General features: G+C 35.6%; 1 protein-coding gene across 5 annotated transcripts in view; it reads right to left on the bottom strand.

Moving 5' to 3' along the window:
• Positions 1 to 3: 3 nt before the first annotated feature.
• LOC120344323 (voltage-dependent P/Q-type calcium channel subunit alpha-1A-like) overlaps positions 4 to 25,651 on the bottom strand; it is an 83,328-nt gene continuing 57,680 nt past the window's right edge. For 2 of the 5 annotated variants that reach the window (XM_078113108.1, XM_078113107.1), the window contains exons 17-46: positions 25,318 to 25,430; positions 25,125 to 25,237; positions 24,916 to 25,047; positions 24,138 to 24,210; positions 23,598 to 23,718; positions 23,038 to 23,209; positions 22,488 to 22,689; positions 22,121 to 22,167; positions 21,491 to 21,871; positions 20,922 to 21,111; positions 20,474 to 20,580; positions 19,915 to 20,017; positions 19,343 to 19,503; positions 19,056 to 19,196; positions 18,335 to 18,536; positions 17,803 to 17,967; positions 16,386 to 16,505; positions 15,633 to 15,716; positions 13,970 to 13,990; positions 12,146 to 12,262; positions 11,797 to 11,954; positions 11,125 to 11,272; positions 10,897 to 11,019; positions 10,178 to 10,416; positions 9,842 to 9,951; positions 9,465 to 9,673; positions 8,996 to 9,061; positions 7,933 to 8,850; positions 6,731 to 6,848; positions 4 to 2,707 (exon numbers count right to left, since the gene is read on the bottom strand). In XM_078113108.1, coding sequence (XP_077969234.1) covers positions 546 to 2,707; positions 6,731 to 6,848; positions 7,933 to 8,850; positions 8,996 to 9,061; positions 9,465 to 9,673; positions 9,842 to 9,951; positions 10,178 to 10,416; positions 10,897 to 11,019; positions 11,125 to 11,272; positions 11,797 to 11,954; positions 12,146 to 12,262; positions 13,970 to 13,990; positions 15,633 to 15,716; positions 16,386 to 16,505; positions 17,803 to 17,967; positions 18,335 to 18,536; positions 19,056 to 19,196; positions 19,343 to 19,503; positions 19,915 to 20,017; positions 20,474 to 20,580; positions 20,922 to 21,111; positions 21,491 to 21,871; positions 22,121 to 22,167; positions 22,488 to 22,689; positions 23,038 to 23,209; positions 23,598 to 23,718; positions 24,138 to 24,210; positions 24,916 to 25,047; positions 25,125 to 25,237; positions 25,318 to 25,430 — 7,016 coding nt within the window. In that variant the 3' untranslated portion in view covers positions 4 to 545. Of the gene's footprint in view, positions 2,708 to 6,730; positions 6,849 to 7,932; positions 8,851 to 8,995; positions 9,062 to 9,464; positions 9,674 to 9,841; positions 9,952 to 10,177; positions 10,417 to 10,896; positions 11,020 to 11,124; positions 11,273 to 11,796; positions 11,955 to 12,145; positions 12,263 to 13,969; positions 13,991 to 15,632; positions 15,717 to 16,385; positions 16,506 to 17,106; positions 17,218 to 17,802; positions 17,968 to 18,334; positions 18,537 to 19,055; positions 19,197 to 19,342; positions 19,504 to 19,914; positions 20,018 to 20,473; positions 20,581 to 20,921; positions 21,112 to 21,490; positions 21,872 to 22,120; positions 22,168 to 22,487; positions 22,690 to 23,037; positions 23,210 to 23,597; positions 23,719 to 24,137; positions 24,211 to 24,915; positions 25,048 to 25,124; positions 25,238 to 25,317; positions 25,431 to 25,651 lie in introns of all 5 variants that reach the window. The other 3 variants (XM_078113110.1, XM_078113112.1, XM_078113109.1) reach the window with 3 other exon arrangements.

The raw sequence follows: 25,651 nt of genomic DNA, 5'->3' as shown, positions 1-25,651 counted from the left end.
ATTGTAGCAAGCACACTATATACAATTCGGTACATCATTATTTAATTAAATACTTAACCGAGTGGTTAAAACATTTGAGACAGATAATAAAATAGAAATCAAGAAAAAGTCACTAAGAAACAAAGACCGCCGGAGTTAAATAAACTTTGATTTATTTTCTTCGTTGTGATATTCATTGACGATAATTACTGTTCAGACTGCTACTACACGTGATGACGGTATTTTTGCAATATGCAGATGACAGCCATCAAATCAAACCAAAATCGTTAATTAGAATATAATAAAGAGCAAGTTGTACAAAATACACGAAAGAAAGAAAACGTTGTTTCATCATGCGGTTGTATTCAATAATTTTTGTCATATTTATAATGTAAAAAAACAAGTTGTTAGAAAAGGCAAAAATTCATGCAATATTTGTTTCGTATGGGAGCTATGATTTTGAAAAATACCCAGAACGAAAGATGACGCGAATATTTCAAAGTCGGTGGGCGAATGGAAATATTACACTTTCCTTAATTAAACTTTTTAGTTTATGAGTGCAAGCATCAACACCATGTATTGTTTGTTCTTGGCGATACCGAAGAACGATTGCTTTGCGAGTCAGTTGTGCTGCGTGCATCAGTTTTGTCATTTTTATGCACAACACACTTTTCTAATGATAAAAGGCTGGCGGATTCATAGTTCGGGCCCGTTGCTTTTAGTTCACGAGCCGACTTGGGTGTTTTTATTCTACAATTAGAGTCTTCAATATGTCCGCTTGATGAAGAGCTACTTCGCCTATGCTTGGTCGAACTGAAAGTCCTCGACTTGAAAATGTCTCGCTTGTATTTGGAGGCATCAAATTTTGCAACGCCATCTAATGACGGCGTAGAACCTCCTTCTCCGGTCCCTTGATAATATGTAGATCCATCTTCTTGATTATATAAGCATGCTATACCGGAATTACCAGTCTCATTGTGCTTTGTGGCATCGTTTATACCAAATGCACACCCGTTTAATTTTCGTGCATTGGTGTCTTTTTTACAGTTGTTGTTATTTAAATTATTCAAGACAAAATCTTCATTTTTGCTTGTATTGCCGTAACGGTGACTGTTGAGTTCATTGGCATTTTTGTTTGTACCAATCTGATCATCGCCATATCCTCTATCTTGAAGATTATCTTCCCAGGATCGGTGCGTCACTTCGGTGCGTGATCCGCCTTGCAGTTGCTTCCCTGCTCGTCTGTGACGGCGAGGCGTGGTTTCAGTCCCCGACAAAAGCGGGATTTTGACATCCTCGTCGGCATTATTGCATTCTGAGTCTGTTATGTCATGTTTTATTGGCTTTCGTGGTGAAACTTGTGGCAGAGTACGAGTTCCTGCAGCCCGCAATGTTTCGCTTCTAAATATTGCGTCAACTTCATCTTCGTTACTGGTCTGAAAGCGACTTGCGTTTAAATTTGCGTAGACGATTCCTTCCGGAACAGACGTCTTACGGCCACTTGATGGTCTTGAAGAAGACTGCGTATGCTCTGAAGTCGGGAGAGTTCGACGCACTGATGTGACTCGTCGTCGGTTCGCCGTTCTGTGCAATTCTTCATCGCTGTTAGCGTTATTTTCGTGTCGGCCGTAATTCCGCAACGCTGAGGAGGGAAATTCTCTCTGATTCCAGGCGTTATCATCTTCTTGTTGTGGATATTCGTAAAATCCTATGTTGCTATGGGACTGCGCACTTGTAATGTGAGAAAGATTTTCATCATTGAAAACGTTTCTAATTTCTACCTGTGGTCTTTCACGACTAGGTGCGGTGTTTCGTCTGCATATACCGGATTGTCTAGGGCTTAATCGGCTGTGTACTTCGGGTAGCTTCCGTGGTACAGGCGGAGATATAAGAGGTCTGGATGCGGCATAATCAGTAGCATCATCAAAAGCGCAGTCGTAATAATCACCACCAGCACGGAGTTGATCCATATACTGACTTTCAGGTTGCTGTCGACCTTGCAGCATGTTTACAGCATCATATCCTTTCCATAAGTTATTATTACTCGCGTAAGATGCCGAACGATAGTGCGTGAGAGGACTGCTAGTGTGGAGTCTGGACAATGGTATGACAGCCGAAGCAGATGCCGAAATTCTATTTCCTTCGTCTCGTTTGACACTAACGATCCTCGATGGACGAGTTGGAGTAGCCGGCAAAAATCGTCTCCTGTATCCAGATGCAGAGTTAGGCCTGATCTGATCGTGGGGTGAGAACGGTGGTGTACTGGCCGCAGACGATGTGGTTGACTGATAAAAGTCAGGACTGTGCGCCCGATATTGCATGTGTCGCCCCGGGTACTTGCTGTAATATATTTGTTGGTCTGTTGCATCGTCGGATATATAATTTCGACTCCGACTACCCGTTGTCATTCGATTTGTATGCATTCTCTGATCCGTATGTGGGATTAAGGCGCTGGTTGAGGCTGACCGGTCGCTTCCAATTATTCTTCCGGTCTGCACAGAATGCTTTTGTGAATTGTGTTGATTTGGGTCAGGTTCGACGCGTCCAGAATATGGTTTACGATATACATTTGTTGCCTTGCGGTGGCCGACTGTTTCAGAACCCGATGACCGACGGGTCAACGGTCTTTCCGATACATCTAGCTCTTCTTGTGGTAAAAATGACGACGTACAACTGTGGCTTTCCCTCAGTTCACCGTACGAAACAGGAGAAATTCTCTCTTCTGTAACTGAATAAGAGAGGAAAAAAATTAGTATTGTATCATGCACGCATGTGCAAACTGATAACAATACGAAATAACTCACCGTACGCCAAAGAACATAACAGTGAAGTGCATGCGCATAACATACATCTACAACACAGAATTACGACACAACATTCAGCTCAGGAATTTTGCGGTGTATGTCTTCCAACTACTAACACATTTCACAGTGAACGGCCTAGCTGAAGAAACGATTTACTTCAACTGTACAACCGAATCATTGTACTGTATCGTACAACATAAATGACACATATTCGGAAATATAAGAAATGAGGCTTGGGAAAAATACTATAGTGAAGCAATAAAGTAAAATCAGAAATTTAACATTATTTAACGATTCAATTGCCTCAAAAGGAAGTAAGGCGTGATGGGCTACGTTGTATAGTGTAAGATACAGTGCCATAGAGAAGCAAAGGCGTCTATAGGATCATTACGGAGCAAGATAAACAACATTCGCGATAAGATTTTTTTTGAAAAGCCACTGCTATGTTGTTCAAGATTTTCAATTTAGTATCGTGTCACACTTTTTTTTTGTAAAATTCAATTTTATAGGGGTCCTACATCAAGTCCAAAAATGATTTGATGAGGGTCATTAGAAAAGCAATTTGAATTACTTGTTTTGTTAACGTCGTGTATTTTTCCGGGCGTTTACGAGCTTCGCAAAACGAGGCAATTAAATCCCACCTCAATAAGTTAGAACGAACACACATTATTACCAACAGCAACAAAAAAGAACGTTTAAGTTAATCAGTGATTGAAGAAACTTCAAAAATATATTTTCCAAGTATTTTTTGCAATGCATTTTGGTACTGTATTCGTTACTATGATGTAGAGATATAAATACTAATTATAAAAGAATAATAAGGCAAAATCAGCGGCAAAGTTGCAATATAATATGGAACTAATTAACAACATAAAGTGAGCTAGAAATATCATACTCAACGAGATATTCTGAAAACTATTAGAAGAGAATGCGGTGAAGTTATCTTACCAATAGCCCGGCAGGCGCATGACTGAAAAATTAACTACATGTATATATAGGGCAAGTACATATACGGTGATTTGGTGCGCTAAATCAAAACTTCCAAGTTGATATTCAACATTGTAGCAGGCCAATCGGCATTGTTTTTCAAATTGAACATTTTATATTCTCGGGATTTACTAATATTATCCTATAAACTTCATTTGCTTGTAAGCAATGAAAACTTCACTCAAATGCTATCTCGATTTATTAGGGGGTAAAACTAAAACTCTGGGGAGATCTAAGAATGGTATTTATTATTTTTGGTTGGTAATCTTCTATTGCGTTCATTGGCATAACCTCCTTACTACATTTGGAAAGTATCAAAATTTCAAATAATTTAAAAGAATATATCAACGCCAAATGGCAATGAAAGTAAATTGCTCTTAGTTAATTGAACAGTGAGCATGGACGGTTAGTTCCGGCGTCGTTCTATACTTTGTTTGCGTACTCTTGAAAAAATAGGTGTGAACCTCGTCACATAATAGCACAATTTTTGTCATCTAAGTTTGTTTTTTCTGTTGACTTTATTTCGTTATCATCAAATGCAGGATTTTCGTGCCATGATGTAGACGTGTTTACCACTGACCTAGGTTGTTTGATAGATTTTTCCACGTCAATATCCAAAACATTTGTAACGTTGTCTTCTCGTGAGAACGATCGCTGAAAATATTCCACAAATGGGCTCATTATACGAGATATAGTAGTAGTAGATTCTTCTGACTGATCTGGTTGTGACGTCGAAGCTACGTCTGATTTTTTACGTAAATCTTCCACGGAGTCGGTATCGGCTACGTCAGGTGCATCGACGTAAACGTGAAGAGATTTGGCAGAGGCATAATGTGAAGAAGGACAGTCGTCTGGTGGTAGATTGCGAGATTGCTCTGCAGGGACTGATATTGATGCACGGGATACTGTTATTCGAGGCAGTGTTGTTGGAATAGTTTTACCAGCATGTTCCATGCTATGCGATCGTTTTACAGTTGAATGCATGTTTTCGCATTTTGCACTTTCGGTACTGCTCCCTTCGGCGTAAGCTGTATCGTGACTTGCGTCGTCCAATTCTGGGATTTCAGGAATAACGTAACTAGGATTAGGACGGCTTGACCATTCTGTTTGATTGACTGGATTGAAACCAAATTTAGCTTTGGCTTCTGGGGCGATAGGTTCGATAACTACCTCGCTATTGTGATCTTGACCAACGGAAAACTTTCTTCTAGAGTCTGGAGGACGATGCGACCTATATGTTGTATGAAAATTGTGGTAGACGGGTTTGTTTGAAGTATCTGGAAGGTCTTTCATTTCCAACGACGTAAGCGTCGCTACGGTATCTGGCGTTTGACTTCGTGTACCATTAGTGTTAAATGATCTCGGAGTAATATTATCCCGTGGTGGGTGAGGCTTCATGAAAGGAGAGGACTTACAAAATGGCGAAGTGCATATTTTACCATAAAAACTGTCTGATACAAGAATCGAATCACAACTTTTACAGAGTCTGATGTTGTTACTTTTCAATACATCATTCTGTTCTACATCCATTCCGAGCCACATACGAGTTTTGGTATCAGAAAACAATTTCAACGGACCCATACGTACAGGCATTGAATTGGGGAAAGGTGTACGAGTACTGCCAAATGAGGCGTTATCAGAGTCATCGCTATCTGGCGCTGAGTGAAATTTGGGTGTGGACCCGGCCTTGAAAAACATGTCTAACTCTTCTGAAGAAGCAGTCCCGTTTTGTAACGAAGTATCTTTTACTGTAGATGGATGGACTTTACGCAGGGGTGGCTTTGGTTCTATTGACTTCTGTTTTTGGTTAATTGAATTCAAATTATCTTTTGTCTCGTCTGAAGGTTCTGTGTCAGTGACAACAAGTTGGGCTGGCAGTCCGTTAGCGGGAGGAATCAAAAACAGTGAACGTTGACGTGCAGCAAGGGGCTTCGCTTTATCAGTGTTTGCCATAAAAGCGTCATCACTTGACGTTATCGAATCTCCTATGATCTCGAGGCGTTTGGTATTTCTGGCCTTTCGTCGAAGAACAGCGCCTAAGTCTCTCGACCTTCGACGTGTTTCCTGTCCGGTAACCGGTGCCGATGACAGTCTAGATTTTTGTCTTCCTCCAGTATAACGTCGCTTGTGAGCCGGTATTTTTGGTTTATTATTTTGCATGAATATCGCGTCAAATGCTTTGGCATCTTGCCCAGCATCGTATTGTTCAGTTCGTTCAGTTTTCTCATTAGAGAGAATTCTCTTCAGGCTTCTTTTCAGGCTATTTTTGGTTCTATGATTATGAGAGGAACTAGTAACTGGCATATAAGAAGGCAACGTCGCGGAAGAGAAAGTAGTTCCTTCCTTTGGGGGCAGGTAACTGGGATGTTTTTGCATTGACCACTGATCACCGCTGCTGCTGTTCCGTCTCACGATATTGTTGCTGAAATTCAAATTCCGACGAGGTAATGGCGAAGGTGGTACAGCAATATCCCACTCGCTTTCGCTCAAACTTTCTGCATCTTCTTCCGTCGATACAGGTGAATAATCGGTGCTCAGTGAAGTGTGCGAAGATGATGTTTCACCAGAATCGTAACGAGCTACGAATGAGAGAGACATCACACCAAAAAAACGACGAGAGAAACAACATACAACATGCAAAAAAAGAAAAGGAGAGAAATTTACAACTACGTGCTTAAAGTGAGAGAGTAGGCGTTAAACGGGATTTTTATCAAGTACTTGATGACTGTTATATCACATCACAAATATAAAATAACTGGACAGCAGATAAAGAGGGACATACAATCGTAAATAATTGAAATATTCGGTTAGTGACGGACATGGGGTTGCGCTTAGTGGCAAACGTTGTTTAAAGAATTTTGTCAAACGCTGTTTTCAATAAGTGAAAATTATTTTCTAATCATTGACGAGTACAGACAGATATTGACAACAAAACACGTGCAGAAAACTAAAATATTTACCCAGCCCTTGTCTGTGATATCCATTTACATTAGCTTGAACGTGGTCGTTTTCTATATGTAAATTGCTCGATGAGCGCTTCATATTCTTGCGATCCGAACCCAAGTCGACGTATTGAGGCTAATGGAATAAAATAATATATATAAGAACAAATTGATAAACAATCAGATACTATGGAAACTAATTTATTTTTTGTACATTCAAGTTTACAATTCATACATTATTGCATCAGTCTCACTACGTTGATGTGCATATCTACCACCTCACGAAGGCTGTAAAATGAGTAGGCTATGCACCAACGGAAGAGGTTACTGTAATTTCAACGATGTAGTGGCTGTTTACACAAATTTTAAAATTTCAACACTTGTTTGTAATAAACGGGATATAATCATTTTAAACAGAAAATTTGATATTCAAGAATTTCGTGAATGATTTGATTTCTAATTTCCAAAACATCGATGAATTTTATATACGGCAGAATCACCCAATATGCCAAATTTGATTTATTTTTTTACATAAATTGTACCTATATGTAAAAGTTTAACTTGATTTCAATTTTTGTTTTAAGTATATTCTTTGACACGTCCGAGTCTAAACGCGCAAAAACAAATTGACGTAAAATAAATTTTGGGGTATTTGGCTAATTCAATGGTTGCTGCAACACGTTTATGATATCATGAACTGACGAAGTTTCGGTAAATTCATGTTCACTAACAAAAGATGAAGGACGAATGTCACTCTACATTCAAAACCAATTATTTTAGATGTCGCTGGGCAATCACGGTCTAGCGTTCTACCATACATTCAATGATTACACTTGACAACGAAAAAAATGCAAACAATTTTTTGATTTCAGAAATGAGGTAAATGCATAGGTTGTGATGTCACAATAATTAACATAAATAATAGTTCGTTGTTGACTGGAATGCAGAGTGAACACGAGGCGAAATACCTAATAAAACGTGTAACGGTATGATCACAAAAAGTAATTAGGAAGTATTGAAAATGATAAACTACAGATATGTGATTCTTTAATGGTTTATATCACAAATGACGTTGTTTTGTTGAACCGAGGCTGTAACTGATAACTATGTCGTTACAATCATTCTTTGCAATGTGGACATGCGACACAGGCAAGCTCTTGTAATTCAAAGAGCGCATTAATGATCATGATAATGATGATGATGACATCAAATTTGCCAACCTCAATTTCATTTAATTTCGGCATCGATACGGCTCTTGTCGGCTCCGAAATGTCTTCTTCCCTACAGTTTATAACACTTGTGTTCGATGCTAATCGTTTTTTATTGTTTACGACCATATATCGTTTCGTTCCTAATGGCCGAGCTCGATGAGGGCGGGAGGACGTTGAAGCCGAGCGTCGGGGTGGATGACTGCGCACTCGACCTCGGTCGTGACGGCCTATTATTTGCAAAGACTCCGAAGAAGTATCTCCGAAAACATCGGGGTAGGAATCATCCAGTGGACTAAAGCTGGAATATTTATTTTCTACTGGACTAGACGCAGTAATGGATACAATGGGTGCCAGGCGGGTTTGGGCCATTCCAACCTCCAAGTCTGCTACTGAAGAGGCAGATGTATTCGTAGTACTATCTCCTAGATTTTTATTGCCAGTAGATGGCAGTAAGGTGTAATTTCCATCAAACTTTTGATTCAACGATAATTGGGACTGACTCAGTTCTCTCATTGCTTGGAATAATGTAGATGTTGGTTGAAGATCTCTGGGATAAGCGTGTTTAATTTTAGGAGACATATTTTCTGGGTCATGTTTCATCTCAAAAACGTCTTTCGAGTTTGTTACTGTTTTTCGAGGCGAAGACGGCGACGGAATAAAGTTATATGTCATCGAGTTGCTGGTGGACTGACACGGACTACGAATAACAGCACTTTTGGCAGGAACATCCATTGTCACGAATTTACTGTCGTCTTGCTTATGTCGCAACAATGCTACAGTTTCATCTATTGTAGGCGATGTTGCTTTGAGTCTAGAAGGGTTTTCTTCATGTTTGACAGACAATTCACTGTCATCTTTCGTATAGGCTGAGGGCACTGTATCGTGACTATGCTTGTCGTTATCGGTATGATCCAGTTTTTCTTCGCTCTAGAAATGGCGACCGTATCAGAATGTGATCATTAAGTAATTATTAATCGATATTAAAAGTAACAGAATTTCTTTTGATGTAGACTTCATTCCCGACCAAAACTGTAAAAAAAATTTAAAAAAGAAGAACGAAATAAAAGTTTACCTGAGTTCCTGGCACTCGCAGATTACTTCCACCTGGTTCATAAGATAATGCATTCTCTCTTCCACTCTAAAAGTAAAATTCAATTTAAAAAATGACAGACGTATTTTAATAAATTAAACTTACACTAGAAATTTCATTGGACGGTGTAATGGTCGTTCGAGTACAGAGCTTCTTGATGCACAGTGGAACGTTTGACGTTTATATTGCTAATGAATATGAGGAGTATAAACAACTCTTTCAATAAGAATTATTTCATATGTTAAATGCATGAGCAGAAGCGAATAACAAATATTTAGTTCTAGAATAAAGCAAAAAGATGAATGCAGATAGGATGTGGAGCGCTGTTAAGTGTTAGTTGAATCATCCACAGTTAACGATTTAAAACGTTGGCTATTTTCAACATGTCCAATTTATTCCATACATAGTTTCTAGTTTTTTAACAAAATTATTGAACATTTGTGTAGGCTACCTTCGCAGAAATTGCAGACACAATGGATGCCAAGCTAGCTCCTCTAGCCATCCTCAAATTATGCCCATCGTGATCGTCCGCGCTCGCCATTGTCTGCATTACGGCGTTGCGTGGCGCCAATGCAGTCGTGTTTCCATCACGTCGACTCCTGTATGCTCTCCAGTGTTCGTACATTAGCAACGCTCCGTAGACTTTACCAACTGTGACATCTGGGGAAAACAGATATGGTTATTTTTTATAGGTGCATTACTATGGTTCTTCAATGACGTATGTAAATTTACACGACAAGTTATGACAAATCTGTTATATATTTATCAACAGAATAACACGAGCGCCTGAAAACTCCATGAGAGTACGATGGAAATATAACCAGTTACCATTTTCTCTATTTTCTTGAGGCACCAATAAGTTAAGTTTTTTCTGATCAAGATTATTCCAAGCAAGTTTGATTTCTTTTCTCAGCTGATCATCAAGCACTTTTTGATCTCTGTTGAAATGAAAAAAGTAGAAATTGACAAAAAAGTAAGTTGAATGGAATTTGACACTGATATCAGTTTTACTCGTTTCGTACACTGAACCAATGCCCGCCATGTTCGCGTTTCAGGTAAACGAGTCACACATACACATCATTAAAATGTAATTTAGGCTACTATATAACTTGGCTACAGATGGATTTTGGAAAATGCGTTAAAGCACATAAATGATAAGTTCACCTGTAGGTCTTCCCAGCGCCATCAATATTCTGTGGAAGAATTTTTATCTGCAACGACGCTCTAATAAGCGCCATTAACGTTGTTGTAAAATTAACCTTTTTTTCGGAATTCAAAGGCATATTCATTTGTATCAGTCTTCGATATGCAACGCGATTTGGACAGTTTTTCCCGAACCCCAGAGGCGGCTCCATGTGTCGTAACATATCAAACATGTCCGAAAACTTTATATAGCTTGTTGCCTGGATACAAAAGGTAAAGATATGGTTGGAAGGCCTCTACATTAAACAAAGGAGTTTGGAAGTGAACGAGTTTCAAGCTTTTCCGATTAACTACTGCCTTTCTCTCCCCTCGCATATTATCATCATAGAAAATGCAGATATTTCGGTCGTAAATAATACTTTCATGGTACTATATGAAAGTGCAGATATTTCGGTCGTAAATAATACTTTCATGGTACTATATGAAATACCATCGAAACATCAGGCGTGTTTCTTGGAGCTTTCTTAAATGTGTTAAGCTTGAGTCAGCTTTAAATCACGTCGATGTGACTGGGAGCAGAATTAGTGAAATTTATTAAACAAACTGGGCCAAGCTGACAAACATAGACTGTGTTTTAATTCTTTTTTCGTATGAATGGGCTTCAGGCTGAGTTTTTGGTCCAATAATGAGCATTTGTGGTACAATTAATAAAAAAAGAAATATATTTATGTACATCTTACCTGTGGGTCATACTCCGCCCAAACACGAATGTACTCGTCCAAATGGTGAGGACCAAGTATGGATGAATCGCGCGTTAAGTATTCAAAGTTGTCCATGATTACAGCAACAAACAGATTAAGCATCTAACAAAATGAATAATATTGTGATGCGACTTCATACATACATAAAAGGACTTCAAATTTATCCGATTAAAAAGATAAAATTGAGAAAATACTTTAGTAACTTACCAGGAAAGAGCAGAAAAATATAAAACTCGTAAAGTAAAAATATGCTATCATGTTGCCACATTTCTTGTCTTCTGCTCCCGCCCTTGGATCGCATTCAGCGCTAACGCAATCAAGCATAATACTCTGCCAGGCCTCTCCCGTTGCAGACCTACAATAAATACATTTTTAACAGAATAATGATGTTATTGATCGAAAGTATAAATTTCAAATACAATAATATTTGGGAAGAAAGCAGCTTTTAGATATTCTAATGGGCCCCTTTCTGAGTCAGAGATGTTGATATTCAGCTACTTTGTTATACAGTACCTCATAACCCAGAGCGTAAGAAATTGGTTGAGTTTTTCTAAGCCTGAGTCATTCCGATAATTTAAAACCCGCGATACGACGTATAATTACCCACGAAGCTTTTTCGAGTGTGAAATTTAAAATGTATTATAAAACGAAATTAACTGAAAATACAAAGAGAGGTTTCAAGTCGACTTCATACTGAAAACTTTAATTTAGATAAAACGAGAGAGGTAATTTAGAGAGGAAAATAGTATTACAATCAAATGAGAGAAATAACAAAGCGAGAAAAAAAGTATTAGAAAAACGAGAGCAGTAACAGAGAGACAAAAGAAGTATTACAAAAGAAATGAGAGAAGTAATACTTTTGTCTTCGAATTCACTCACCTAAATAGCAGCATGAGAGATTGTATAAAATCTCTGAAGTTATTATGATGATTTATCTGAGTTTCTGCATCCAATTTTATATTTCCAAATAACTGCATACCGATGATAGCGTATATGAAGAACAGCATTACCATCAACAAGCAGACGTAAGGCAGGGCCTATTAAATGAAAAAAAGTACATTTATAGGTTGTTGCAGAACTAAAGTAAAATGCGATTTCAGTTGCCAAGAAAAATAATTCAGTGCAAATGAAATGAAATTTCTGATACGAATACGAATTTTTGAAATCAGATTTGATAAACATATTTCAACAAATAAGTTGAGATTAAAGCTAGTATAGGTTTACCGACCTTTATTGACTGTACAAATGTCCACAGTAGAATCCGTATCGTTTCACCTTGCCGCAGGAGTTTAATGAGACGAGCCGCTCGGAACAGTCGCAAAAAGCTCAGGTTGATGAAACCAGACTATTGGCACGCAGAAGAATATAAAACAGAAACTATGATAAGTATGGTGCAATATAATGTTTTTATATGTATGTTACGTAATGATAATGCTCAGAAGACGACCACACTACAAAAACGAAAATATATTTCTCTGTATTTTCATTTAGACAAAACTTATTTCGTAAACAATTATATATTTTTTATTTACTTAACTGTTTGGATCATGCCAAACATAAAAGGAAAAATTGAAGCAATACATGATTGATAAAGATAATGATATGAACAAATCTCATCATAAACTATTTCATCTAGTACGTAGTGAAAATGTATCACAAACAGAAGTCACCACAAAACTCCAAGTACAAGATGAAAAATCGACCACCACATAAACGATACAGTTTCATTTCAAAATTTGGTAGAAAGAAAAAAGACAAAAACAAGAACAGATCATAATGAAGTCCTTAACACATAAACACAAATTTATCTGTGTTGTCCGAATAGTGAAAATTTATCTTGCCAATAAATTAAAATTGGAACTTTTTAGCTACAATTTAACAGTTGCTATCTATTTGGGTTGCGTCATAAATGAAAACAACTATATTATTATTAACCGTCCCGTAAAAGATTTTCAGCAGTACCTACCGTGTCATGCTACAAGAGGATCACAGATAAAGAATCCGAGCAGCATAGCAGTGAATGATAAATAAAACAAATTTTGCGTGAATTACCAGCTAATTAAGCGCATTGAGAATTGCAGAGAAATTTTAATCCAAAAAGCTCATTTTAATACTTTGAACGAGTCAAATTTAACGTATATATATTTTAACACAAATTGTCTTTTTTGTGGTCAAGAGGGCATTTTGCCGATTTTTTATCATCTGTATTTAATGGAAGATTCTTCCTATTCCAATATGACATACACCGTATGTAGTAATAAAAAGCTTACAAGTGAATATTTATTTATATTTTTATATGGCATAACATACGCTCAAATTTATCTAATGAAATATAAGTTTACTGGACTTTTTTAATTTGAATTGCGCCTAAAATATTGACGAAAGGTATTGTGGGTCAATTATTCAATGTTACGAAAACAAGGTCTTTTTGTATTGCATTGGAAAATTCATTTCGCTTAAATAACTGTGCAATTCTCAGCTGATAGATCGAAATTATATATGATCAATGCTGGATTTTTAGTTACTGGATTGTAAAAAATGATCAGCATGCTATGCATGCATAAAATGGTGAATGAAAGGAAAAGAAAAATGCAAATTCATGCAAGTGTATTAATGTAGAATTGTGCTGTTGCACCACTCATATCAATTGGCAAAAGATAAACCGATTTTACCCATTGGTGTTCGAAAACCCGATATACTCGTGGTAGGTACGCTCCGTTTTTCAATTTTATTGATTTCATTCGACATTATTTTCCGTCGCTTGAGTAGTGCATCAGTCATTCACGTTCATGCAATTACCAGTAATAGTAAAAACAACCATGCAATATGAGATATAGAACATGCAGCAATGCACAACTTCAACTTTGTTAATTAACTTCAAAATTATGGGATAACCAAATCACAAATATAGTGTACATTGACAATGACACGGGGCTTTGCAGCCCATTTTCAACACGAATATTTCGTGTGTTAATGGTAAACAACTAAATATAAATAATGTTAAAATTATGGGTGAAAGTTTTGTGCACTTGTTTTCATATTATAATATTACCTCCGATTCTTGTCTCATGTGCTGTAGGAGTTTTAAAAATAAAAGAAGAAATTTCAAGAATAGAATCTAACTACACTATATCATCAATTACAAAATATAGAAAGAATGGAGGTGCAATGAAAAATGATTCCTAATGGCAAAGAGTTTGCTCCTATAAATAATGCAATTTCTTTCTGAAAACTATTGAAAATCAAATTGAATGATTTGCTAGTGGTATGACGTGTGACAGTCAAGATCCAAATGTATAGATGTTAGAAAAAGTTTTTATTTTGAAACAAGACGACTTAGCAACTTGGAAAATTAAAATATAGGCACGAACCCTGTTGCTAGACAGGTATTCAGATGTAGTTGAAGTTGACCACAAAACGATAGTGTATAAATGCAATGCATGAACGAGTCAATAAATGGTCGAGTCAGAAGACTTTCACAACCACCTTTGACTAATTTCATAGCAATATGATTAGAGAAGATAGAAATAAAACTAGTAAGGGTTTCAAACGATAATACGTTTGAAAACCAACACACGAAAAGATAACATATTTTGCTAGTAGATGCAAAATACTGCCATAGATAGATAGAAGATGCTCAAGCAAGAAAGACGGTAGCTTCCAATTTAAATTTATCAGAGTCATACATTAGTAAAAGTCAGTGCGACCCTTTGATACATGATACATCATTGTGCATTTAGACACAAACAAGTTATCGGAGGGCCCAATGTTGCCTGTCTGTAAATCGACAAATACTTTCAACTGAGATATATACTTGATGGGATATAAATTCAAACTGCGATTTAAGTCCTCTCATAAGACCCTATATAATCCGATTGACGACTATGTGCCAGTTCGAATAATTTGGTGTTCCAAAATCTATCAACATCAATATATCCATTATTGTGGAACGATTTATTATTGCGGGAATGACCAATGTAAAAAATTTATGCACATTGAAAAACTAAATCAAATGTAAAGATTACTAGGCACAGTGTAGCAAATTCACTTTTAATTATCATTCGTCAAACGCATCTCTCAAATACCGTTCTTCACAAGCATACTCTGCATCTTAGAGTAAATAAGTTTAAGATGCATCACAACGCATACAGCCCAAATTAGTTTGCCATGTTATCGCTTCTTTTACGCCACAGTGCTCAAAAGTTTATTAGGTTATATATTTAACCAATAGCGTACGTTCATGGAAAACTTCAAACTGTTTAAAAGCAAAAGTTTGAAGTATACTTTGAAAAATGTAAAGAGTAACCTGCTGATCAGGAGGCAAATATTGGCGTTGTAAGTTCTGAATTTGACAAAATGTTTACAAGCGTATAATAGTCTCAGTCTACTAAGATGATTTTGTAAACCTAAAGTTACACTGATACTAAAATTACCCAATTTTCAACTCAAATATAGTCCAAACACATGAACATTTTTAGTTTTACAGATGGCTGTCCGTACGCGTGTATATTCCGGCAAGCTATTAGTTGACCAAAATACACGATTAAACATGGAAGAAATAAGGTTGGAACGTTTATAGCCAATTTCGCTATAATAATTTAATACAGTTTAACCCCAAGAATGAAACAGGAATTTGTGTCGCTTTTTTGTATCTGCATTTTCACTAAATTTTAATTATCAACTTTGGAAGTTCACAATATACAGTTGGTACTTACCGCCAGTAGAGTAATCAAAACATCAGCAATGCTCCCAAGAACAGTGATGAAGTCAAAAGAATTCCAGGCATCTTTGAAATAATTCTGGTTTATGAGAAAACACAAAATGGGATTAATGAAGCGAAAAGCATGTAGCAAAGAAGAAGATTTTGAAGAGAATTTGTAAAACGTTTTTGATCAAATATCACAACAAAAGAATGAAATTATGGTGGCAGTTTCCCAGATGTATTGCAAAACATTTTTAAAAAATTTATGGTTTGTAATGTTTTTAAAAATATGTATTTCTTAAATTGAATCGTGTCCAAATCTTTAGATTCCACCAAAAATAATGTGTAGAACTTGGCTTACGTATTGAACTTATTACGTTATTATAAAGTAAAATTAATTTTAATAAAATTAAATCTACATGTACCATGCACTTTACGAGCGTATTTGCTTTTCAAAACATGAATAGCAAAAAGAAAACATGCTTTTTGCAAATTATAACAGTTTCATGCTGAAATATTTTTTTAGATTTTTTATATACTTTTTAAAAACAAAGATCATACAAATCTTAAAATTACGTCATTGTTTTTCATCATTTTAGGCCTTTTTATATGAAGATTTCAATACAATATAACTTCAGATTGCAAATTTGAACTCGTACAACAATAGAATGAAATCGAAAGAACGATGAGAAAACTTGAAATCGTCTAAACTTTTCGCCAAATTCGTACCCAAACCTTGCATTATAAGTTTAATACCGTAACGTACAATAGGGCCAAACGCCATCATCTTTAACAAACATTCGAGTGTAAAGAGGCCAGTAAAGGCTAAGTTGCTGTAGTGGAGGCCATCTTCATATTGACTTGAATTCTGTATCCTCCATCGATCCTGTTTTTTTTTTCACGTAGTTTCCGAAGCGATGATAAGGTCGAAGGTCATTTACAACACAATCGGTTAAGACGTCACAGAAAGGAACAAAATAAAATTGAATGACAGGTTTAGAAAGATAGCATTATTACATAGCATTATTGCCGAAAATGCCATGCTACATGAAAAATATATGCAATAAATAAACGAGTCAAGGTATGCGTAGATGGTGCTTCGTCAACGATCTGAGCATACGCGAATGACCGAATTATAGTCGTGCAAAAATATGATGCATAGTTGCGCTATGCAGAAATATGTTAGTATATATATATTTATATAATATATAAATGTTGTTTTAAAAACCTAATGCATGAACATGGGCAGCCAGGCACGGCCATCATCTCATCAAAATGACGTCATGCTTTGACCATGACGACCGCGAAGGTCAAATATAAAAATAAGATGTTAAAACGAAACAAATTAATGAACAAAAGCTGTAAATACAAAATAACTTTGAGCTTGCACATAAATGAAGCAGTAAGTACATAAATTCGTGCGCATAGAGGCATACTAGCAGACAGTATAGTTATTTTTTTTAATTTTTTTTTCGAGCAAAATTTACCAAAGGGCCATAGGCGAACATTTTGATAAAACATTCAAGGCTGAAGAGTGCTGTAAAAACTATGTTCAAATTGTGCAAGCTGTCTTCGTATTCTTTGCTCATGCCGTCAAACTGTCAAACGTCAAATATACAAGTGGGTATTGAAAAAGGACTGAAGATTTGGATAAGGAGAATGAGAACACGGTACTGTCATGGTACTATTGCTTCAACTATTTACACGGCCTTGTTTTTTTCCCCGCTTTCAAAAATATGGTACATTAACAAATTGTTTCGAATTAGCTGTTGATTTCACAACAAAACAACAGTTATAGGGAATGGGAAAAGAAAAAGCACTGATATTAATTAGTAAAAATATTATGTGATGATTGAACGGCCCCTGACTCAGTATGATCCGCAGATTTTCATTGTTCACGACGTAGTTTCATGTAGAATAATATAGGGCGGTGATTTGTAATATAATGACGTTTTTGAATACAAGTGAAGGGTTTGGCGTATTTCACTTAATTCGCGATGACAAGAAGACTTACATTTCATTCGTCGTTCAAATAAAAACAATGTGGAAACTTTTTTATTTTAATTTTTTTCACTGTATTCGTCAGTCAAAAGCTTAAAATTCGTGTGAAATACTAATATTAAGTACAATATTAGATATGTTATAACACACGTACACGAACAAACATATAACAATGCATTTACCTTGAGCATCAATACAATCGTATTTAGCACAATAAGCCCCATAATAAACCATTCAAAGACGGGAGAAACGACTATCTTCCATACTCTGTATTGCAATCCGCTTTTATTTGCGGGCATGAAACGCGTCAGAGGTTTCGCCGAAATAGCAAAATCGACGCAGGCTCTCTAAACAAAAGAATCGATATATTTAATTGTTATCGAGCTATGATAAGCTAAGGAAAACATAAATAACAAAGCGTTTATGGAGAAATAATATTTTATATTATATTATACATTATGTATATTATATACATTGTTATATTTATTTACATACTGCTTTCAAAATTTAATATTGGGACGAAATTAGATTTGAGTATTATTTTCACATTTTAAAATATTAATTTGCGACAATTGTTACATCATAATATTTCAATGACGTCGATGGTTGGGGATATCATATATCTTAATATATTTCTATCTCAAAATATCGTTTTTGTAAGCGAACAACAAAGTGATGCTATTTAGTTCTAAATATATACATTTTTTACTGTACCTCGTTCTTTTCAAGTGAACATTTTGACATTGCGTCTTCTCCCTCTTGTTGAAAAGTAATGATGATTAAAGCCACAAATATGTTGACAAAGAAAAACGGGAAAACGATAAAAAAGACGATGTAAAAGAGTGAAACTTCCATGCGATTGTAAGGAATGGGACCTTGGTCTTCAGAAGTTGACTCAATGGAGTTCCACAGAACACTGGAAATGAAAAAGTAAACTTATTAGCACGATGTCTTTACTATTTCTTATGTTTTAATAAACTCAACCAGATGTGAAAAATATTGTTTTGTCTGTTCCAAATCATATCAGGCCCCTACTTTTGAGTAGTAGGTTATATTCGGGGAGATGTTGCATAAAAGCTAAAAAAAAATAGTTTTTAGGAAACATAAAAGCCATGACTAAGGATTTTTCACTGTGTGATACATATTCGCATACGATGGTTATTTCGTTACAATATATGGAAAAGGGAGTAAACCTCTGACGCTTTAATATTCGAGAACTCTTAATTGCAAACCAATTGTTCCCCTAACACCCTCATTTGTTTGTTTATATAACAAAATCCTGAACTGTACCGATATCTTATTTTACCTGAAAACTCGTCTGACGAATCAACAATTTTGTAAATTCATTCATTTTTGTATTAGATTTTAGGTTGAGGTAAGATTAACAATGGGATACTCTAAGAATATTGACTGGAAGCCTTTTAAAAATACTCACTCCGGCCATCCTTCGCCAGTTGAAATGACAAATAGAGTGAGAAATGAGTATAGTACATTATCATAATGAAAATCTCGTCTTTTCCACTCTCTGGGTTTAACAGCATAAGTACCGTCTGAATTTTCTTCAATATAATTGCCCCTAGACAAATTATAAATAAAAAATAATTTTAGTTATTTACACTAAAATGCCAGTCCTCAAAAATACGTATCAGAAGGTGCTCATTGAGAGCTTATTTCAGAGTGGAACCATTCAAAAAAATACAAAACAGGCAATATAATACATACTTGCACTCCATTTTAAAATGTTTCGACTCATCTGTACAGTAGTAAAATTTTCCGTTGAACAGTTCAACAGCGATGACAGCGAATATAAACATGAAAAGCATGTAGACAATCAATATAGTAGCAACATTCTTGAAAGCGTTGACAACACACATGAAAACAGCCTGAAATAAATAAAATCATAAGTTAAATCAATTCAAATGCAACAACATGACGTTGCAAAAATACGGAAAAAACTGGGCTAGGTGGATGAGAACCTACTGTTTAGCCATAGTTTCTAATGTTTGAATACGAGCCAATCCCTATCTCAACTTTTTCTTCCATTTAAAATCTAAATGACAAATTGAGAGCGAGCAGCTAAATGGATTAGCCGAGATTCGAAACCCAAATATCCGGTTTTATAGTAGTTCGACTAATACCTGTTATAGAACATAAACAATTTGCTAGTGGAATATTTAGAAAATCACAACTACTAACAATAATTCAAATTTGCGACGACTGGTCACTTGTATCATCATATATATCTACGACGATTCCATATGAAAAATACCATATTATAACAAAAATACATTTACCTTTAGTTTTGGTAATCTTTTGATTGTTTTCAATGGTCGTAATACTCTCACAACACGCAGTGATTTAATCACGCCTAAATCGAGAGTTGGGTCTTCTGAGGCCCTGGATTATACAAAACAAAATCGTATGGTTCGGTTTGACACTTACTGGTGGATATCCCTAAACAGCGAGTCACGAGTCAAGTCGAGCCACGGATAATCCGAAACTCGAGCCTTTGATCAATATTGACTCGAGTCCGTATCGAGACGAGTCAATCGAGTTCGCCTTACCAACAGCTTTTGTCGATCATATCATTAGTCAAAAAACCATTGTGGATTTTGATGGAAGTTTGAAAAAAGCAAATCAATTTTTTTGGAAAAACTAGGCATATCAATTTATTTCACCCCAAATATACGTCAACAAAATATTCATAACAATATGAATCGTTCAGATAAAATAGAGTTCGAACAATTTCGCCAATTCAAGTTTACATGGAAATTAATTTTTCAATGTATGGTTAGTACAGGAATCCAATCTAAAAAGAGTTGAAACGTAAAACAAAAATACAACAATACTCACATGAGGCCGTATCCAACAAGAGCGCTGCATACGACAACAAAATCCAGAATGTTCCATAAACTATGAAAATAAGACCCAGAATGGAGAACAAGGCCCAAATCGATCATCTGTAAAAATGGAAAGAATTTTAATTAATAAAATCCAGTCTTCTCTTTCACCAAGCTGTTTTCCAGACAATGTTGAAGTGCTCGTAAACACCTGTGTTTATCTACCCCTATTGGCATATCCACGGCACAAGTGCTTTCTACATCTCGGAACAGTGTTCGCTTGCGGCATCTCTATTGATGATACAATGTTATTAATCTGGTGATGTTGCTTTGAGCATTCATAAAAATCATATCAGTAATCCTATGCCAAAGCCAGGTCTCTGAGCCGCTATTATAATTAAATACTAATTTGTTCATGAGTGTAATGCAATCGGCATTTGGTATCGTCCACTCGTACTTACCTTTATAACCATTTCAAACGTGAATACAGCGGTAAAAATAATATCAAAATAATTTAAGATGTCGTTTCTGTAAGATTCCTTGTTGACCGGATCTTCTGCAGCCAAAGTGATACTGCTCAATACGATAATAACTAATATTGTCGTCTCGAAATATTTCATGTTGACGATGTAGTGACAAGCGACTCGGATCCTGTAAAATGGGAGAAAGATTTCGATATGTCACATTATGATGTCACAAATACAATAAATTGATAAAAGAGAGAGAGAGAGACAATGGTAATTTCCACGAGAACGATTATATTTTCGCAATTATGACCAACAGTAAAAAGTGAACCATGATTTATAACAACTACAATTTGAGCAGTCACTCAGATATCATTTAGGATTAGGAATGAGGTTTAAGGTTATGAACATGTGAATCAGTTTGTAAGTGCCAAATCGCGAAAACATTTTCATAATACGCATATAAAAATTGAGGAATTTGTTTGATAAAAAGATTGTAGAAACATCCATCTGATGATGGCTCATGCCGGGCATTGTTTATCATATTTCAAAGTATATCAACTTACGGATTGGTGGAACTAAATATAAACATTGAGCTTGATGGTAATATTTCTTTCGGTCCGTCTTCACTGCTGTTGTCCGACGCTTCCTCGTCGGACTCCTCTTCGTCATGTCTAACGTTACTTTGAAGCTGAGCTATTGTGTTTGCGTTAATTTGAGACATTGCGACCCCGTGTATTCCCGCCATGGCAGCTGGACTTGGCGACTCGCAACCTCTCATTGATAAATTAGGTGAATTACGACGCGAAACCGGTTTCAGAAGTCCTTTCTCGGGATCAGTATTGTCCAATTTTGTCCGATGTGGACTCTCTCGTTTATTAGAATTGCTGTTCGTTTTCTCGGGCGAAGTCATGCAGTTGTTTACGTGGTTGGCTATAGGAGATTTGCTGTCAAATATCGAATTTTATTAATTATTTTTTTGATTATTATAATAATCATTATTCAAGTCGAGTTTCTTTTCCCCAATAGAAATAGTAGATCAACTCATTGCTAGGCGATGAATATTGTAGTAATACCTAGTAATGAAACATATCAGTATTATGTCGTTGTTAAAAAGTAAGTTTGGTGTTTCTTAAATTATGATTTACTGCAAAATGATTGAATAATATATGTGATTTTCAGTAGTATAAGTTTACCTGTTATCTCTACTCATTGCTTTCTGTGGTGAATTCTTTCCAGATGTCTAAATCAGGGAATATTCAATTAAAATGTTTTATTCGTGGCCTTTGAAACGCCATTGTAGCTATAATCAAGATCAGTATCGATTTCGAACCAGAGTATATCCAAGCATTCGGCGTTTAAAAATCAGACTTAACATGTCGCATATCTTTTGAATTTATACAGCTGATTCGTTCACATCTACAATATTTTGATAGTACTTAATTTGCTTTGAGCTTTTTCGCGGTATTTGTTATTCCCATATTGGCATATTCAATAGTATAAACGTTCTGGGTGGCATATAATACGATATACAAAAAATAGTCTTAATTAAAGGAGACTAACCGGCTCATCCGGATTACGAGCTGGAGACGAGTTATGAGAAACGTCAAAATATTTTCCACATTTTCCTCCTCGTTGCCCAGGAACATATACGTCATCATCGCTGTCGTCCATTAGGGATCCGTCATCGGAAATTCGCAAATGTTTTCTCATTTCCCGGCGACGATTTTCCCACATTGAAGGCTGTGGTGCTGTTGTGAGGTTTCTGGTTATAAAATGACAAGTTTTATATTATTAAGCTAATATTAGAAAGATGATAAAACATAAGTTTTAATAAAGAGTGAATGCCATTTTATGTAACTTATTACAGGATATTTACTCCTATTATTTCAGAATGTGCGAAGCATTTTATTATCAGGTCATATTTATCAAAGAGTCAAACCAGCAAGATTTTCGCTACCGGGTGGGTCTATAGGTTGGATATAAATTGAACCTACCCCAAAGATTCAAACATAAACACTTCAGAATCGGGGCAGGTTTATACCCAAAAAAGTGACGTGAGTCTTAATTACCACAAAAATAAAATTAGTCTATGGTATGATGAATTCGTTACCGTTGCAATAAATTATCCATCGATCCAGGACTGACTGATTCCATTTCATGAGCAACTCGAAGAGCTTTTTGAGCTTCTTTTGTACCTTTCTCTTGCTCTTCGTCTTTGGTTAATTCTTGTGCTGTAGCTAGATTGTCTACCGCGATAGCCAAGAATACGTTCAAAAGCGTGTCTTTTCGATGCAGATTTTGGGTTAAGGAGTCAACGTTTACCTTTAGTTATATCTTTTACTTTTTATTGGTAAATAAGTAACATTTGGGTTATAAATCTCAATGTTTTTTATTATACCTTCAGGCCTTACATATATGGGAGTTACAACGCAAATGCTATGTACTTAATACCTTGCAAAACATTGCATCGAAACGACTTATTGAACAGATAGTAAAAAGATTTAGCGTATAGGAGAGAGGGTAAAAATGTATACAAAATTGTTGACTATAGAATTCATCAACTCTGTCTGAAATGTAGCAATAGGAAGTAGTGTCAAAAAGAGACATAATATCATCTCTAAAATAGGATAATTGATTCTATATCTATAAATACTTTTTGTGAAAGGATACAATTACCAAAAAGCACCAGAAAAATAAAATAAAGCGAGCACAGTAATCCATTTCCAGCTACACCACCCAAGGCACGAACACCGTTGTACATAACTACATTCCAGTCTTCACCGGTGAGTATCTGAGATTTAAAATATATTTGATTTGGTGAAGAATTTTATATCAGTATACAATGAAATGAGAAAAATGGCAACTAGTTGTTGTATCGCGGAACAGATACTTTATATAATATTAATTGCAAGTTTTTTTTTTATTCATAAACGATTCCCTATTCTGTCTCAACTACCAAAAGCTTATAATTTGACTTTAGACAGACTTGAGCTGACTGAAATACATCGTCTTTAATATTTTTGTCTTCAAGTACTTTTATAGCAAAAATAAGGTACATTCGCCAGTAACCGTGAATACATGTTAGATAAGGTGTGTAAGGAATTGATAATTTGAATCCGCGATAGATAATTGTATATAAGGTTCTTTTTGTAAAGAGTCAGGTCGATAGAGTATATGATGAAAATAAATTATTTCTATTCTCAGACTTACTTGAAACACAGTTAAAATTGCACTCGGAAATGAATCAAAATTTGAATTCGGATTTCCTTCAGGAAAGCTGAATCTGAAATAAAAAAGTAGTTTTCGATTAACATAATTTTCATCATATTCTTTATTTTTAGTAATTATCTACAAATAGCAATAGAAATCTCATCCAAATCAAGGATAGATAAGATATCAAGAAATATATGCAAGTAACCCTCGTCTTCTGAGGTGTTTGTTAAGAACAATAAGAATCGGCCACCCTTAAACTGTTTCACGACAACCAGTTGACGATTCCACACAGCAGTTGTTTTAACATGAAATACATTATCTCATTGAAAACCACTATGAAACTTGTTTTAATGTAAATGACCTGCTTTCTATTTATTCACAAACTTATATGGGGTTATAAAAATATAAGTTTCTTAGAAAATGGACGTAAAATAATTTCCTATAATGGTATTTTAATAGCGTACGCGTGTGTACCTATAACGCCAAGAAAAGAAAACCTTATCTGATATGTAATACGGTAGAAAAATAAACCACTGGTATTAGTATGGGCATTCACAATCTTAAAAAGCATAAACCACACAAGCATTGCCGATAAAACGCCTGAAGCTCATATGTTGTATTTCACGTTACGTAAGCACGTACAAAAAATCGCTAAGTCTAAGACAGATCACCCTTTTTGCCTTAAATTTAAAAAGAGCTACTCAAATTAATTAAATTCTGGTTTGAATTAACATAGGAGGTTTCAGTTTGGTTTGAAAATCACTAATAAACTTACTTGCCACCGAAGACTTGCATTCCGAGCAGTGCAAAGACGACGAGAAACAAAAATAATAAAAATATAAGAGACATAATCGATCGTAATGAACTCATCAGCGACACCACGAGGTTGCGGAGACCAGACCAAGCCCTGTGAATACAAAACAATAAAGTTTCCGGCGTACTGTTAATTAGAAAAACAAATAACCCTGAAGATTAAAATCTTACCTTGTGAATTTGAATACGCGAAGAAGTCTCAGCGCTCTCAGTACACTGAGTCCAAACGACATTGAAGGCCTTATCATTGACCAAATGATTTCGAATATTGAAGCTAAGATGACCTGCAAGGTAATTCAATAAGTATCACATCACTGGTGACGTCATAATTTCATGTGACGTCATGAACGTTTAAGAATCTTACCGCAAAATCGAAAATATTGAAAGATGAGCGGAAGTATGTACGGACTCCCAAACCATACATTTTTAAAAGGATTTCAGTGGAAAAGAGTCCCAAGAATACAAATTCGGAATAATCTGAAAAAAAAAATAACTTTAATATAACAAGGCTAACAATTTGCAATATATATACATTTCCATGTGCATATACATTACAAGTCATTTTACATACCTATTCGAATAGAATTAATTTTGAAATATTTCAATATGAAATTCCAATATTTTCGCAAGCACCAAATAGCGGTCTACATGACACTCAATTTTAAACTACATTACGTGTTTCATTCACGGTCACTCAA

This window comes from Styela clava, chromosome 5 (genome assembly GCF_964204865.1).
Source record: "Styela clava chromosome 5, kaStyClav1.hap1.2, whole genome shotgun sequence".
Lineage (NCBI taxonomy): Eukaryota > Metazoa > Chordata > Ascidiacea > Stolidobranchia > Styelidae > Styela > Styela clava.
This window is presented reverse-complemented; position numbering and strand designations above follow the sequence as displayed.